The sequence below is a fragment of the Malaclemys terrapin genome, chromosome 5 (assembly GCF_027887155.1).
Source record: "Malaclemys terrapin pileata isolate rMalTer1 chromosome 5, rMalTer1.hap1, whole genome shotgun sequence".
Classification (NCBI taxonomy): Eukaryota; Metazoa; Chordata; order Testudines; family Emydidae; genus Malaclemys; species Malaclemys terrapin.
The window spans coordinates 132,913,735-132,930,700 of NC_071509.1; the positions used below are offsets into that span (position 1 = coordinate 132,913,735).

The 16,966-nt window shown below is 43.8% G+C and overlaps 1 protein-coding gene across 7 annotated transcripts in view; it reads right to left on the minus strand.

Moving 5' to 3' along the window:
• RASSF6 (Ras association domain family member 6) overlaps positions 1 to 16,966 on the minus strand; it is a 61,036-nt gene that overhangs the window by 28,918 nt on the left and 15,152 nt on the right. For 5 of the 7 annotated variants that reach the window (XM_054029138.1, XM_054029137.1, XM_054029134.1 and 2 more), the window contains 9 exons: positions 15,130 to 15,208; positions 13,594 to 13,745; positions 10,783 to 10,874; positions 10,124 to 10,314; positions 7,711 to 7,812; positions 5,492 to 5,543; positions 4,262 to 4,380; positions 4,072 to 4,169; positions 189 to 2,334 (listed from right to left, as the gene is read on the minus strand). In XM_054029138.1, the coding sequence (XP_053885113.1) occupies positions 2,259 to 2,334; positions 4,072 to 4,169; positions 4,262 to 4,380; positions 5,492 to 5,543; positions 7,711 to 7,812; positions 10,124 to 10,314; positions 10,783 to 10,874; positions 13,594 to 13,745; positions 15,130 to 15,208 (961 nt within the window). In that variant the 3' untranslated portion in view covers positions 189 to 2,258. Of the gene's footprint in view, positions 1 to 188; positions 2,335 to 4,071; positions 4,170 to 4,261; positions 4,381 to 5,491; positions 5,544 to 7,710; positions 7,813 to 10,123; positions 10,315 to 10,782; positions 10,875 to 13,593; positions 13,746 to 15,129; positions 15,209 to 16,966 lie in introns of those variants that run through there. The other 2 variants (XR_008445026.1, XM_054029139.1) reach the window with 1 other exon arrangement.

Sequence of the window (16,966 nt, forward strand, 5' to 3'; positions counted from 1 at the left end):
GCAAAACTCCTCTCTACTTAGGCCTGATTTGGTTAAACAATTAAAGCCAATGGATTTAAGCACTTACTTAAAGTTAAGCAAATGCTAAAGTGCTGTGTGCATGTAGGTGTTGCTGGACCCGACCTGAATTTTTCCCAGCCATTTTCCATATGGCCTGTAGATTGATGAGCTTTTACATCTCAGCAAGGTCATTGAGTTATTAATATTTTAATATGTCAACATTTTCATACTCCGTATTCATAAATAACTACTCACCAGTTACTAGGCTGAATTCCATAGGCCATTCTACATAAAACTCATTAGAATTTTTTCAAACATATAATGCACTGGATACATCACAAACCATTCAGAGAGACCAGAGTTACAAAAAATACCTTTCTGTATTAAGATTAAAACAATAAAATAAATTGTATAATTTCTAATCGGTCAGAAGCCTTGTACTCCAGTTACATTAATATAATAATACCTAAGTACGCTGTAGTGCCATCTAACCAGTGCCAAAGATTGCACTACATCTTCAAGTGAACTGAAAACTCAATGTGAAGCTCAGCTAAAACTGTAACTTGTGAGTGGGTTTGGGGGGAAACCACACAATCATTTAATTTACTTGGTTTTGACCCAAAACCATAAATTGGTCCAGACTTCATTGAAATGTGGCCTACCCTTTACAAGCCTAAACCTTTTGGCTCATATTTCCCATTTTTTAAGGTTTGGCAATGAAACTTTTCAAATACCGCAGCTGCATTTATTGGCGTAAGGAACTGACAGTTCTAGCTTTGAGATATTTAATACTACGTATTCTTGACTGCGGAATAGTTTTAGCTAAAAAATAAGCACCTTAATAAAAAGTGCCCAGGCAGGGTTACAAGAAGCTGTACATTAAAATAAACTAGTTGCTGATAAATAATAATAATTCCCCTTAACACCAGTGCTTTTCATTTTTGATGCACCATCCAAGTTACCATGTCTCAGGCAAGAGTAAAGTGGTTATTTATAGTTGTGTAATTTATTCCACTATGTTCTACGGCAGCATATTGTGCATTATGGTACAGCAACCCCTCGATGTTTGTCCTGTGTAATTTGCATAAGTACATGACAGCTCAGCATGGGACATAGAAACCACAAGACAAAAGGCAAAGACAGCATGATAACAGGGGGCAGGGAGTTATTCCTATGAATTAGATGGGCTTTATTTAGGGTTGGCAAGTTTGGCCTTAGCAAAATGCTTGGGATGTGTGATCCAAGTGAATGATATTAAGGAAGAGACTGATACAGACTCTGCGCTGTGGCCACACAATGCCTGAGCCCTGCATCCTCAGGGACATGGGTGAATTATGCTAGTCTGCCCCAGCGGTACTCACTGGGTTCGTACTGCCTACACATATTTTTGCCTGCTGAACAGAGCCCACCTCAGCCTCCAAACAAGAAGAAGGAACAAGGAAATAGGAAAGTAATCCATTTCTTATCCCAAAGAAAATACCTCTGTGGGGTCTTGAAGAAACTGATCAATTGTAATCATGTTTAGAGAGAGCTCAATATACAGTGACTTAAAAAGGAGTTTCAGGTGAAAAATTAACCTCTTATTTTTAATCAGTTGATTAAATACAAAGCATGAGGGGAAGAGTCTTTTTCAGATCTTCTTATTCAAGCTAAAACACTAAAGGTCTGATTTACAAAGGGAAGGGACTTAGGTGCCTAACATCCATTGACTTTCAATGGGATTTAGCTACCTCACCTGCTTACGTGCCTAAATACCTTTGTAAATTTGGCTCTAGATCCATTAACGCGCACCCCCAGACTCACACTAAACAATTTCTCTAAAACAAAGACAGCCTATGACTTTATTTTCAGTTTTCTGTACGATTCTTACTCCATCTGGGGGATTACGATATTTCTCTCTTCACAATGCTCTGGCTAGTGGGGTGCAAGTGAACAGGTTTCAAAGCTGTGCCCTTTTAATTGGCTTTTCTCCTTTCTAAAGTTTCAAGTTACATGAGTGTTCACAATGAGCAGTACCCATGCTAGAGAACAATACGGTTTTTATCAGCTCTTCTTAATTCCCATTCAGATCGCAGTGGAGTTTCTTTTCAATCCCAGATGCGCAGTCACCAGCAACACACCTCACCCCACTTGACAGGCCCATGTGCTAAAGATGTCAGTGTTATGGCACATTCTCAATATTTCCAAGGATATAAGGGATAGAAAATTAAGTCTCCTTTGGCTTAGAGGAAGTGTTTTATCAGCTGCAGGCTGTGACATTATATAGTAGTCTCCGTTTTTATTACTGTTTTACTGTCAAGGTGCTGACGTATGATATCCTTCTCCCTAACGTATCTGAGAGAGAGAGAGAGCATAATAATTTAAAAACACACTGAACTATGCAGAAATTCAGCTCAAATGTTCAATAAAATATTTGAATGGGTCAGAAATTTTTCATCAGAAAAAAATTCTGATGGAAAAATGACAATTTTGTTGTTAGAAAACGTCTGAATTTTTCTGGATTCCCTGTCCTGAAATTGTTTTGGACAGATCATCAGCTGGTTTAAATTGACATATCTCTGTTGACTTCAGTAACAAGTCCTCTACATGTTTAGGCCGTGTCTACACTACATATCTTTTAGTGACATGACTGTGTCGCCACAGCTGTGCCGCTAAAAGTCGTGCAGTGTAGCCGCTGTTTGTTGGCTCTCCTGCGGACAAAAAGCTTCCACCCCCAATGAGCGGTGTTTGCGTTGTCAGCAGGAGACCGCTCATGCCGACAAAGCACTGTTCACACTGGCACTTGTTGTTGGCAAAACTTGTGTCTTTCGGGGAGGGGAGGAGGAGTTAATGCCTCTGAAAGACAAAAGTTTTGTGGTTCAATTGCCAGTGCAGACCTAGCCTTAGCTATTGGTCTGCATTTTTAAAGGGCCTGTGACTGTGGTACATCCTTGGCTGGTGTCAGGAAAGTGCACGTCAGCTAGCTGAAGAGCAGTTTTAAGCGGCGTTGAGTTATATATCTATCTAGATTAGGGTTATTATAGTCTCTGAACACTTCACAATCTTTAATAGTGATGTTCGGATCTCAGTGGTTCAGGAGCCAAATTAGTGATCACGAATCCCCAAAAGAGCCACCGTAGTGTGAATTCGTTGTTTCATTTACTATAGTACTATTCATTTTTAAACTGTATAACAGGGGACATATTTAATTTATGTATGTACATACATTATTCTCACAGCAAAATGACTGACCAAGTATTATTATTTTATCAACTACAATTGGTTAATAATGTAGTAAAAGCATCCTGATTGGTTAATAATTAAATCACAATGTTTTAATATCATGTCCTGCAAAGAGCCAGAGGAGACACATTTAAAAGCCACTTGGGGCTCCCGAGTCTCAGTCTGAATATCTCTGCTTTAATACATTTATCCTCATAAGGGCAGCACTACGAGCCTCCTTTTACAACTGGAGAACTGAGGGGGTAGGGTAGGGAACTGAACCTGGGTCTCCTGAGTGCCAGGCTAGCCCCCTCACCACTGACCCTCCCTTCTTCTACTAGCAAATCATTGCTAAGTGCTATGCAAACATTACAGCATTTGTTCTGGCATTTACAGCCACAGCTCATGGGTGCGTGTGAGGGTGAGAGTTTGGGTGGGGGTGTGATGCAGGTGTGCTCTGGCCCAGCGGCAGTCCCAGGAGGCATTCTGATGGACTTAGCAAGAATATCTCTGGGAGCACTGAGGCTGTGCATGCCAAATGGGAGCTGCAACATCATTCAAAGGGTGCAATGTGCCCGCACTGCTGGACAGTGTGCCCAGTGCAGCTGTCAGTGGAAGACATCCACAGGTCTTGCACACTGGGTTGGTAATCAGTGAGACTGTGGCTGCTAGTTGGCAGGTGTGCCCGAGGGATGAGAAAGGCTACTTGCGCCCTCTCTCTATTTTTGTATACCTGTGCAGAGCTAGCCACAATATAGCACCATGCTGCATATAGGTGCTACTTTGTAGAACCTACCAATGACTTTGAATGAAGTGTATTTTGTCAGACTAAACCAATAAAGCAAACCTACCTAGTTTGCTCCTACTTACTTTGCAATTGTCTGTTGAATCTCCCGTTCTTCTTCTTCATCTAGTTTGTGCAGAAAAGATTCCAGAAGAGGAACGTGAAATTTAAGGTACTGAGCAACCTATTGTGGGGACCACAAGAAATGCACATCAGTGAGGTGTGTTAAATGGGAAGAGTATTGGGAAATATGCAGAACGAGGAGGATGTACATACATCACTGGTAACTTCTTCTGCATTCTTGTCCATAAGAAAAAATTGGGCAATCTTTTCTGAGGGACCCTGTAAAAGTCTCTCCAGCAGTGGAGTGTCTGTGTTCTTGAGCCTTTTCTTTTCTGGGAAGGAAAACAAATGACTTGATGTGCATGTTCAAATTGTGGCACAACATACAGCAGCAGTAACTAATACCTAACCCAAATAATGTGGCCAATTCTTTGCTTAGACATACTACGTTCATACTTTGGACATACACTGCTCTTATTTAACACACACAACTGTCCTTAACATAAATGGGAGTGCCACATAGAGATCGATGGGCGCATATGGTCCTAAATTAGGGCCCTAAACTTCTATTTAGACATCTAAATAGAAACTGGCAGAGAAGGAACCAGGAGTTTCTATTTAGGTGATGAAATATGGATTTAGGAGCCTCATTTCAGGCCCACTGGTTTGGAAATTTTAGCCTTAGTTTCTCTTTAATAAAATCCCAGTGACTAATTCTGCAAACCATTCTTTATCTTTCACATTTTGACATGAATGACCAATACATTCTCCTCTGTCCAGAGTATGCCTAACCATTGTGAATGCTACTTTTAACATATGAAATGTACTATTTCCTCATGAAATAAAGGAAGCAGGGTATTTTTGCTAAACTATACGATAAACTCTCTGCTGAAGGCACAATAATATAAACTGGATAACTGAGAGTTCAGATTAGCTTCCTTATTCTGAAAGCCAATGTAAAATATGACAGGAATAAAAATTGCAGACCTTGTATACAGACAGCCACCATTTGAAAGGGATTTTGGCTGTTGCTGCCTCATGTAAGTATTTTATCATCCTTTGAGAGCAATATACTATGGGTTTCAAATAGAACCTCCTCTAACAAACTTAACTGGTACCCTGTACTCCAAAGTGCTCAGTGGAGTTTCACAGCATTTTATCTGAAGTCAGGTCCTTAAGCATATTTTTGCTTTTCCTAAAATAACAAAGTTAATTTGACACACATTATATATACAAAGTATATGATGAATAAATTAAGTTCCGTTTTCCACTGAGAGACTATACCAGGTCTTCACGAATGGTTTTAAACCAACCTAATCCCCAATTGGCAGAGCACAGGTAAGACTCCAATGCCTATCCTTTTGGAGTGCTCTGTCTCCAAAGCCCATTGGAAGTATAATCAGAAGTGGAGCAATAGAGAAACAAACTGTTTGGCTTATTTACCTCCTGATGCATGGATGATATAAAGTGCAAATTCTTGTGGACTGTTTTCAATCTGGCAAAGAAAAACCAAAATTGACTCAATGCACTGAGTGACAGATTTCACATATGCTACATTTCCCCATCATTAAACTGTCAGTGGATATCAGAGATGCACCTGAAATTTGTGGTCTTAAATCACAACGGGCTTTCAGTACTGATAGTAGATAGAAAAATTAGTAGGTGTGGCATCCTTAAAGATTCTGGATTTTGAATAATGTCTCACACTAAGGTACCATTTTCCTTCCCTTTGCCCCCACCTACCATGTAATTAATAAAACTACCATTGTATTTTCCAAAAGAGTAATGGATCACCACAGTGGATCATCTCACAAAAAAGTAATGGATCATTACTGCCTGGTTTCCCTGGAAACACTAACATTCCATACAAATCTTTTTGTGACAAATCAGATTTGCCAGCTGTAGAGACACCACAGTAGAGAATTTGGATTTACTACCACCCATTTGCCTAAATAACACTACAAAATTCTTAGTCCTTTTCACATCTAACTCATGATTTATTCTCTATTGGGGGGTCTTATGAAACTGTAGTCACACTAGTTATGGGTATTATTCATAAAAGTCCACGTTCTCCTTTTAGCATTTCATTTCACAACATGTTCCACTGCATTTCACTGACTTCACACTTAAGGGTCCTGTACAGATTAGAACGCTCTAAAGCACTATATAAAAGCTAGGCACTATTATTGTTATTATTAATTATATCCAGTTTAAAGTGATTCTGAAATGGCAAGAACTGCAGATAGGTGATTGTATTCAATAATTTAGAACTGTTCTTTTGGCAATTTTTTATGTAACACTCAAGTATAAGAGAAGCTATGGGCTAGTGGCACATGTTAGTTATGAGAATGTATGAGAGTTTTGACTGAAGACAGTCGGCCAAATTCATCACTTCCAAAGGAAGGGTTATTCTAGTCTATTTTTAATAGCCTTTCTGCACCTGTAATGTTCCTTGGCTGCATACATCCAGATGCCATGTTTTATCAGTGAGGTTTGAACATGGGACCTTCCTCACTAAAACACAGGTCTTGCCACTTGAGCTGAAGGACAACTTCTTTTGCTGTAAGCAGCGGAAGCTGGCAATTTTTTATTTATTTATTTATTTTGCAGGTGAGGCACAAATCACAAAATATTTATTTCCACCCTGCCCAATGTAATAGCTATTAAAAGCTTACCTTGTTTATATGGAAGCAGCAGCAAACACACCAGGCAGCTGGAGTTGCTACCGTTGGCTCCTCATGCATGGAGCCTGCCCATGGGGACTGAGGCCGGGAAGGCACAGGGTGCAGGTTCCATCCCTGCCCTCTACAAACCCCCTGCAGCCTGGGCTTAACTGCTACAATCCTGCTATGACTGCACCAAACAGTGGTTACCACAGCAACACCCTGATAAAGTGACTCCTGGGTGGTAAATTGCCATGGTAACAAGGCAGATTCAGGAGGCACTATTAGCTATACCAAGATTTGAGCCTCTTTCGCTATTGGAGAGAGTGAGTTGTGACATTTAAATCAAATCACAGTTTGTCCTTGACTGAGAAACATATATAGATTTAAGTAAAAAAGAGTTTTCAAAATGTATTTTGTAGCCTGACTGGCGTGGGCTGATGAACTAGTTATAAGCATCAGAGGGGTAGCCGTGTTAGTCTGAATCTGTAAAAAGCAACAGAGGGTCCTGTGGCACCTTTGAGACTAACTGAGGTTCTTCTGTTAGTCTCAAAGGTGCCACAGGACCCTCTGTTGCTAGTTATAAGCAAATCATATTTGCAAGGGCCTGTCCCTAGAGGGAGACATGGTCACACGCACTAAGCAATACATTAGCTCTTTTGTCTGGGAAAAGCAGAAGATATAGTACCGCTTTCCTTACTGTAAATGTAGTGATAACGAAGTCATTCTCTAGTTTCTCCTGCTCCAGAAACTAGAGTAACGACAGCATCAAACACTTGTCACTAGTCTCAAAACACCTATGAAGCCTTAGGAAAATAAAACCTACCTTCCTCCTTAAAAGCAGCAATAGCACCCTTCATTTGGTCTACTTTCTGTTTGTGGCAAGTCTCCATAATATTTCTGTCCTTAGATACAGTTGGCAACAGAAGGCATTTCTATATTCTGGTTATCTTTTCCAGAATTCAATTTTTGTGTGTGTGCTCACACAAAGAGAATTACCTTAAATTTCTGAAGCAGTTGCTCTATCACCTCTCCTGTTTTCATGTTACTGTTTATTCTTATTTTAGTTTCTGATCCAAAGGCTGGAGTGAAAACTGATGTCTAAAAAACAAGAGCAAGAAAATGTGACATTAATACCAATTTGGTGAAAACATACTGGGGTAAAATCATTCTGGGACAATACGGTACATCATGCAACCTGCGTCTATTAGTCCTTCTTTGCTTGAAATTGTCTGCTCCTTGAAATCTACTTCTGCATATTTTAAAAGCCTGGTAAATAGTCCCAATTTTTTTCAGTGAAACATATTTCTGTGAACAGACTTATCCAATGCGTGGTTCTTGTGTTTTTTGTTTTTTTTCTAGCTTCTTAAAAATGAAGGAAGACAGCATTTCTACTGCAAAATCCTGTATTATAGTTTTTATTTCTTAGCACTAAAAATAATAGGCCAAAATTCTGATCTCAGTTATATCACTAACTCTGGGGGTAATTCCACTGATTTTAATGGAGCTAGTCTGCATTTTCCCAGCAGATATGAGTGCTGAATTTGGCTCATTCTATTCTGAAAGTAGCTTAGTTCAGTAGGGCCAAAGATTATGGTTAAAACCTTGTTGTATGTAAAGATTGCCACAGTGTGCCTGGTCCCTGGGAATGAAATAGGTCCAGAGCCCTTGTGCCAGAGCAGGGGCTCCCAATATAGCCAATTAAAAGGGCAGGGCAGCACCTGGGACTGTAAGGCAGCTGACCCTAGACAAAAGAGACCAGGATGAGAGCAAGACCTGGTGAGTTGGAGACACCCAGTGAGAGAGACACGAATGAGGTCAGGAAAAGGGGAAGCTGACAGTTTCCAGAGCCAGAAGGTGTTTCCTGGGGGAACATGCCTGAAGGCAAGGAAAGCAGTAAGAGGGGTTTGCCGGCTGACCTCCCCAAGCCCGAGAGCCAGGGCTGGAGAGGACTGAAGGCAAGGGGAGCACCAGAGAGGATTACTCACTGATGTCTCCATGTTGGAGAGCTGGACCCAGGGGAACAGTGAGAGGACCTGGGGGAGTGAGGGACACTCCCCTGGTAAAGATGATCTCCCAGCAGAGGGGCTCCAGCTGGAAGGGCTGGGCTAGCCATCCTGGCAGAAGAGGACCGATGAGGACCCTAGGTGTGGTGGAAGAGGAAGACACCGGACTGGGCGATGGAAGGACTTTCAGCAGAGAGACTGGTGGGACAGCGCAGTTGAAGGGACCAGGTATGGGGGATATGGGAAATTGGCTGCGCTTGGAATTTTTGTTTGGGGAAAATCAATGAACTGGGTTTTGGTAATAAACTGGCCCCAAGCAGGGGGATTATTTAATCAAGTGAGCCTGAAGTGGATTTATTGGGGACTCTGAAAGGGGAAATTGAAGCAAATGTGCCTGTCATGTCACAGCCTATGATAACAGACCTTAAATTAATGTCTGGCAAAAATAATTAATGAGGTAAAAAACAAACAAGAGTAAAGCATTAAAAAAACCCAAATGTTTTAAGGTAGTATACAACAATTACAATTAGTGAGATGATGCTGAAGTTCTGCATGTTGGAATAAGTCCCATGACTGCTGTTGACCTTGTAAAACTGGGAGGTGTATCTCAGGGGGCTATTCCAGTCAGCAAACACATCTGGGAAAGATTCTGGTCAGCCCATGTGGATATGCATAAGGGAGCCAGGGCACCCTAAGAGGGCAGGGCCTTGTACAGGTACTGTCCAGAAGCTCAGTAAAGATGCATAGTCCCCTCCTCTCTACGCTGGCTTCCCAGAGACCACTGAGTCAGGTTCAAAGTCTTGGCCCTTTGCTTTGAGGTGCTCAATGGTTTGGGCTCAGGATATCTAAAAGATCAATTAAAGCTCTCGGGTGAAGGTGACAGTCTGCTCCTCAGGCACAATGGAACCATTTGCCATAAGGTTAATGCTTGCCTCTGCAGGAGACAGAGCTTGGCTGGTCCAAGGCTGCTGAACAAAATCCCACAGGAATGAAGGACCGTCCCAAACCTCTCTTCCAAGTGCAAGGCAGACTTCTGTGGCCTGTCTTCTCTGACAAACACAGACCAGTGCATACAGCATCCCCAGCAATATTAGGTGCTGGGAAAAGGGAAGGAGGGATGGGGTGAGGGCAGAGCGATGACTCCATGCCCCCTCTTTACCAACCAGTCGAGCTAGCCAGACACAGAGTGGGGAGGTCGGACACTGCTTGGTCCTCAAGCACAGTGCAGCAGACACGGCAGTGCACACTGTGCGGGAGCTCTCCGGAGGCTTGGGCCGCTGGGCTCTCATGCCACACCTCACCTGATGATGCTTAGGGCAGAATCAAGCCATAAACAAATAGTTGCATTTCACCCCATCAGTTCTCTGCCGCATTCACAGTAACTTAACACAGGAGAGCGTTCACACCTCGTAGTTGTAGAAATGCCCATTAATGGAGAACCGGTGCGTTTCCACGTCTTTTCTGGCTATTGTGGGGGAATTTGCCCCTTTCCTCACTTGTGCAGCATCACTCAAAGTTCTGGTTCTGTGAGGGGTCAGGGAGTTGAGCTCCGGCACCCTCCTTGGCTTCAGGGTGCTGCTCTCATAAGAGAAGCAACCTGGACAAAATAAAACATCATCAGCACCGTGTAGAGCTACTCCATCTCCCTTTTAGTACAGCCCAGTGCTGCTTGCAGCATCAATTCTATAGCTGTTTGCCAATAGGTGGTGCTGGTACAAAGGTGTTCATAAAGTAGTGTTCATAAAGCAGTCATAGAGTTATCGGCTGTTTGAACTGGCCGCAAGTAACAGTATGTCGTTCCATTCAGTCTTTGGGGATAATCTCCCTAGAGATAGTATAGTTCAGTATTATGGGCTGCTTGCTATATAGCTAATAAGCAGATAGATGTATTGCCATCACTACTATTTATTATAGTGTATTCAAGTAGTGTCTAAATATCCCAACTGGAATCAGGGAAAGAGGTCTCTTAATACTCCTCTCCACAGACAGGGCTAAATTGGGTCATCAATTGTACTGGCGCAGCCACATAAGAGGACTTTCTGATGAATATATAAAGAACACTGACCTTCCTCACGGTTTGGGGGATCTTCTGAAGAATTTGGTATCTCTTCACTAATGTGATGGAGATTATGAACTTCTCCCCAGCGCATCATCCCCCTGAAACAGGGATCAAGCATGTATTTACAGGTTGATATTCTTTTTAAATTGGGGTGAATTCAGTTTAGGCTCCAGCCAAGCATCACATAACAGATGGCTGTTCTTGTTCAGAACTGTAAACATCATGTTAGAGTCTTTCATTTGATGGTATAAAGTAGGTAACTCTAGCACATCACAATATCATGTTTTACTAAACATGAATTGTGGGACCAAGGGCACCACAGATTGCTCATAAGCCTAAGCAGAACAGGTCAACTATGGAAAAAATGTGTCAAATTATTCACACTTTATTATTATTGGTTTTATAGTTACATGTAGGGGTCCCAATTGAGATGAAAGTCCCAATGATCTAGACACTGTGCAGAAACACAGTACGAGACAGTTCCTGCTTTGAAGAGCTTATACTCTATATAGATAAAACCGGCCAACGAGGTCTCATTATCTCCATTTTACAGATGGAGAACTGATGACCAGAGAGATCTGTACTCCTAGCACAATGGGGTGCTCATCCATGACTAGGACTACTAGACACTGTGATAATATAAATAAAACATTTACAAGAGACTTGTCCAAAGTCACACAGGAAATCTGTGGCCCAACTGGGACCAGCTGTGGTCCAGTGGGAACCAAGCTCTCCTAAATGCCATGAAGTACCTTAACCACAGACCCAAATTTCTCTCTATAAATAATTCCCTTATTCATTCAATTTTTTGACAAATAGTCTTTGACCAACTACAGCACTGATAAAATACTGCAGTAAACAACTTGCATGAAAATATATTCAACAAATAATGGCAAAAGTGTCAGAAACTATATTTGAAGAATAATCCGATCATATCATCAAGTGGATGGCTCATACTTAAGGCTACGTTTTAGTCATGGGTATTTTTAGTAAAAATCATGGACAGGTCACGGTCAGTAGACAAAAATTCATGGTCCGTGACCTGTCCATGACTTTTACTATATACTCCTAACTAAAACTTCAGCCGGGGGTGCTCTGGGGGAGCGGTCCATGGGTGCTGGGCTGGGACCCCTGCTGGTGCTGGGGGATGGGGAATGGCGGGCAGCAGTGCACAGCCTGGGACCTGTGCTGGGGGGGGGGGGGGGCGGAGGGGAGGGTTGGCGGGGCTCACAGGCTCCTCACCTGGCTCCGTGTGTCCCTGCAGCTCCTAGGGGAGGGGCGGCCAGGGGGGCTGTGCGCGCTGCTCCTGCCACAAGTGCTGGCTCCGCAGCTCCCATTGGCTGGGAACCGCAGCCAATGGGAGCTTCAGGGACGGCACCTGCGTGCATGGGCAGCGCGCGGAGCCCTCTTGCCCCTCCGCCTAGGAGCTGCAGGGACATGCCGGTGGGTGGTAAGCGCTGCCCGCCCCCACCCCCCTGTCCCAGCCCCGAGCCCCCTCCCACACCCAAACGGCTGCGGCTGGCCCAGGGCAGCCACTGAGCCAGCACTGGCCACTGCAGAAGTCATGGAAAGCCACGGAATCTGTGACTTCCATGACCTCTCTGATAGACATGCAGCCTTACCCTTTTAAAGTACTACATGGAGCAAAGTAGGAGTATCTGGTGTTTTATCTAAAAATCGAACACAAAATCTTGTTCTGGATATAGGCTCATAGACTTTATGGCCAGAAGGGCCCATTGTGATCATCTAGTCTGACCTCCTGCACATCGCAGACCATAGAACCTCACCCAACCACTCCTGTAATAGACCCCTAACCTCTGGCTGAGTTACTGAAGTCCTCAAATCGTGATTTAAAGGCTTCAAGTTACAGAGACTCCACTATTTGCACTAGGTTAAACCTGCAAGTGACCCATGCCCCATGCTACAGAGGAAGGCAAAAAAACCCAGGGTCTCTGCCAATCTGGACCTGGGGGAAAATTCCTTTCTGACCCCAAAAATGGCAATCAGTTGAACCCTGAACATGTGGGCAAGACCCACCAGACACACACCTGGGAAAGAATTCCCTGTAGTAACTCAGAACCCTCCCTCTTTAGTGCCCCATCTCCAGCTATTGGGGATATCTGCTGCTAGAAGTCACAGATGGGCCATATGGCATTGTAAGCAGTGTCATCAGGAAAATTACCAAAATCAGGTTGCTCAGCTGTATTTGAGAATTATGCCCTGGAGGCAGGGACAGATGATCTCTGTGATTTCGTCACCCTGAAACCTGTGGGACATTAGTGGGTTAAATTAATGTTGATTCAGTTGGCTTTTTCCCCAAAGGGGCCTTTCAGGGGTTGGGGATGGAGGAGGATTCCCTACCAGCAGGGCTCCTGCTTAGGGTTCGGGAGGAAGCACACAGCTTTCACTCGTCTCAGGGGATCTGCTGGTGCGAGGGGAGGGAAGCGGATGTGCCATTCCCCGACCATAACTGCAGAATGCAGTGGGAATTCAGTTTACACGTGCGGAGTTCCCCGTCTCAGGTATGCAAGTAGCCCATAAAGGAGATTGGGCCTTTTTTGTCATTGATTTTTGTAACTACTTTTAAATCTCACTTTAAAGCCTGGATTCATTACAAAAAAGTGTCTGCTTTCTGCATTGCAGAAGCTGTCACGAGGCCAAACAAGCTCAAATGAAACCTTACACGGGGTTCCACCATGCAAAAGCCAGGTAGAGCCTTTATAGAATCTGGTGTGCAAATGTCGTCTTTGTTTTATCTTCACAGTTGGACTGTGGAAACATCAGCCTGCATGAGGCTTACAGAAGTTAATAGATTACCTTTTACTAGGGAGCAAACCCACACGCTCTGGCGACCTCAGAGTCACAAAGGGAGGAATTTGCTTCTCATCTTGGATTTTTAACCAGATGGGACAACGTACTCCCCAAAAAATAGCCAGGATACCTTCGATAACTGGTTTGCTGCCTTCTGGCTGGAAAAAAAAACAAAAACAAAAACACACACAGAGTGCAGTGTTATGATGGGCCTAGGGAATCAGGTTCCATGTGAAGCTGCAGGAAACAATTGAGATAAGAGCCAAGTCCTGCTTGTCAGATGGTTAGTCCCGGCATTTTATTGAAGGTATCAGCAAGGGGTAGCCTCTGGCTAGTACAAACCCAGCACAGACCATTGGTACGTACTTGACTCACTAGCCCGCTCTGAAACGCCCACTGCACTGTCTTCACTGCTACTCTTACCCACCCCAGCTGGATTCAAGTTAGCTGGGGTAGGAGAGCCCAGGCACAGACAACCCTGGCACTCTAGCTCACAGACTGAGGAACCAAGTCTGTGCTGGAGTGTCACCAAAAAGGGTCTGCTTAAGTCCTGGCCTGGATTTTGCAATCATGGAGTGGATTGCTGACTACACTGCAGGGCTACCCTGTAAATTAAGGGGAAAGGGCCCATTCCAATACCCACTGATGTCAGTGGAGGTTAGTGGGCCTTGCATCAGGCCAAAATCCTGTTGTCCTTGTGTAGCGTCCTTATTGTGGCAAAACTCTTAATGACTTAGTGGAGTTTTGACTGAGTACAGATTGAGAAGCCCATGCTCCCCCTTTGCAGATTATTTTCCCAGGGTTATTTCCTTGAGGGCCCTATGTGTTCCCGTGAAGGCAGAAGCTCTTCACTGTGGAAGAGGATGAATGAGTCAGAGCTCGAAACCAGGGGATCTTGGGGGACACACCAGAAACAAGACCCATTCACTCCGAGGTCCCTTGCCTCCACACCGGCCCCTGGCCCCATGACCCATGCCAGGCTTGTGCTACCAAGATCTACCCTGATTGCTGTTGTCCACAGAGGTGCTTATTGGGGGTTTCCCTGTGTTGAGGAGGATGCTGAAAAAGTTACAGCAAACTTGAGCACCAATGACCATGCGATTTCCTCCCTTGGGTTGGGGGAGGTACAGAGTGTCCTGGGACAACACTACCTCCCTCAGCTGATGATTCTGGATCCTTGTGGAGCTCTCCGAGTAGGACTCCCTGTGATGTAAAGGAGTGAGGTGGCAGGGAGATCACGCTGCTGCGTCAATAACTCCTCCCCTTTTCAGGACTCACCTCACCTAGATCTGAGGGTTTCAGCTCTCCACCACTCTTGAAGAATGGGACTGTAGAATTTGGCTGTCATGCTGGCTTTTTTATATTGTAAAGACTCATGTTATAACTGAAGAAGCACACTCCACCTTATACATTAATGTGCACTCCTTTGAAACCCCATGTTCCACAGCTCACCTGCAGTATGTACCAACAGCTCATTGATGCCCCCTCCTGCTGTTATCCTGCTGTGCTTTTCAAATAGTTCTGTTTGCTTACATTTCTTACCTGATTATAGGAGAGTTGCAGATTCTCTTGGTCAGCATAAAAATAGTTATACGTCTTCAGTAAAGAGTTAAGTTGATCCCTAGAAGAAGTGATCACAATGAGACTATTAAAAATCTCTCTAGTACCATAAAATCCAGATGTCAAGGTCAACATTTTCAAATACGGTTAGACTTCTAAATCCCTATTTAGATTTCAGGAGTACTCAGTTCCTACAATCGCACTGGCACCAGTGGTAATTGTGGGGCGATCGGCACCTCTGAAAAAATCAAGCCATGTATTCTGGTGCCTAATTATTAGTTTAGGCAGCCAATTTTAAAGCAGCCAAGTTTGAAATGTTGGCCCAAATACCGTAATTTAATGGGAATGGACACTTTACAATAACAAGTATACTGTACAATAACAAAACGTCTTCTTCAGTACAGTAACAGGACTGGGAACAACTGATTCCAAAACTTTTCTGCAGAACTCTGAGTTTGCTGCAATTAGAAGTGCTTGCTTGGTAATTGGAACATTAAAATTGGGGAATTTACTAGCTCATGAAAAAATAAGACATTTTGAAGACTGTCTAATCTAGAGCCTGGAATAGGCCCTAGTTAAAATATTGCTTATAAATCAATATAAATAGTTTCTCAAACCATTTGCAGGGGAGATGGCATTCGGGTGTTTAAGGATACATCTATATTTGAGCTGCGAGTTGTGATTCCCAGCTTGCGGAGACATACCCGGGCTAGCTCTGCTCGAGCTAGTGCCTAAAAATAGCAGCGCATCTGTGGCAGCGCTGGTGGCTGGTCGGACCAGCTGCCCCAAGTACAATCCTGCCTGGCCCCCAGGATACGTATTTGGGCAGCTAGAGTGAGTCACCATCCATGCCACCACTGACACACTGCTGGTTTTAGGCACTAGCTCAAGCCGAGATAGTGCAGGTACATCTATGCAAGCTGGGAATCATACCTGCCAGCTCAAAATGTAGATGTACCCTTACTCTAAGTGTTCTTTGTGCCTTTAACAATCTTCCCCTTGAGCAGTAGTGACACACTAATTACAGTTGAGAGGACACTTCCATTCTGAAACTACCAGCTTTCTCCTGATTTCATAAATTCTGCCGTTTGCTGAAAATCATCCTCAAATTTTGACATTGACTTCAGTGGGGGCGGGATCTCATTCACGATATTCAAAAACAAAAAGGTCGAGAATGCACTAGCTTGTGCTTTTACCATATGCAAAGGGACTTGAACTCATGACCCTAAGTTAAAAACACATGTGGGGGCAGCCATCTCTGCTAGCTCCAATACTAAAGGAGCAGATATGCAGAGTTTAACATAAACTAGCACAGAACAGGGCTGCTATACACACACAGGCCACTGTATGATATGAGAGAATGAGAGAAGGGTATATTAATTAGTTACACATTACAGCTTTGTGGCAGTTTGTTAGTGATTACCACACATGCTGTTGGAGGCATATTTCCCTCTGGAATATTGGCCTGCATTTTTCTATCTATTTCTTTAAAAGGATTGTGTAACAGGGGGTGGCCAGGAGGTCCTGAGCCAACCCTCTGTTAGCCCAGTTCCAGTTAAGAAGAATTAATTGGGGCTGAGTATGCCATGCCTAATTGATAGAAGGGAAGCACCTGTGGGCCTCATTAGCTACCAGGGGGCTATATAGGGCTGGCAGGAAGCCAGTGAAAGGAGGGGGAGAAGGGGGGGGGGGGGAGTCAAGGGCTGTGCATCCCTGCTGGCTGGAGAAGCTAGCAGTCCCCCACTCCCCAGGTTGGAGCGGTCTGTAAATAGAGGGTGGTGGGAGCTGACACTGTAAATAAAAGGCACTGGTGATTGCA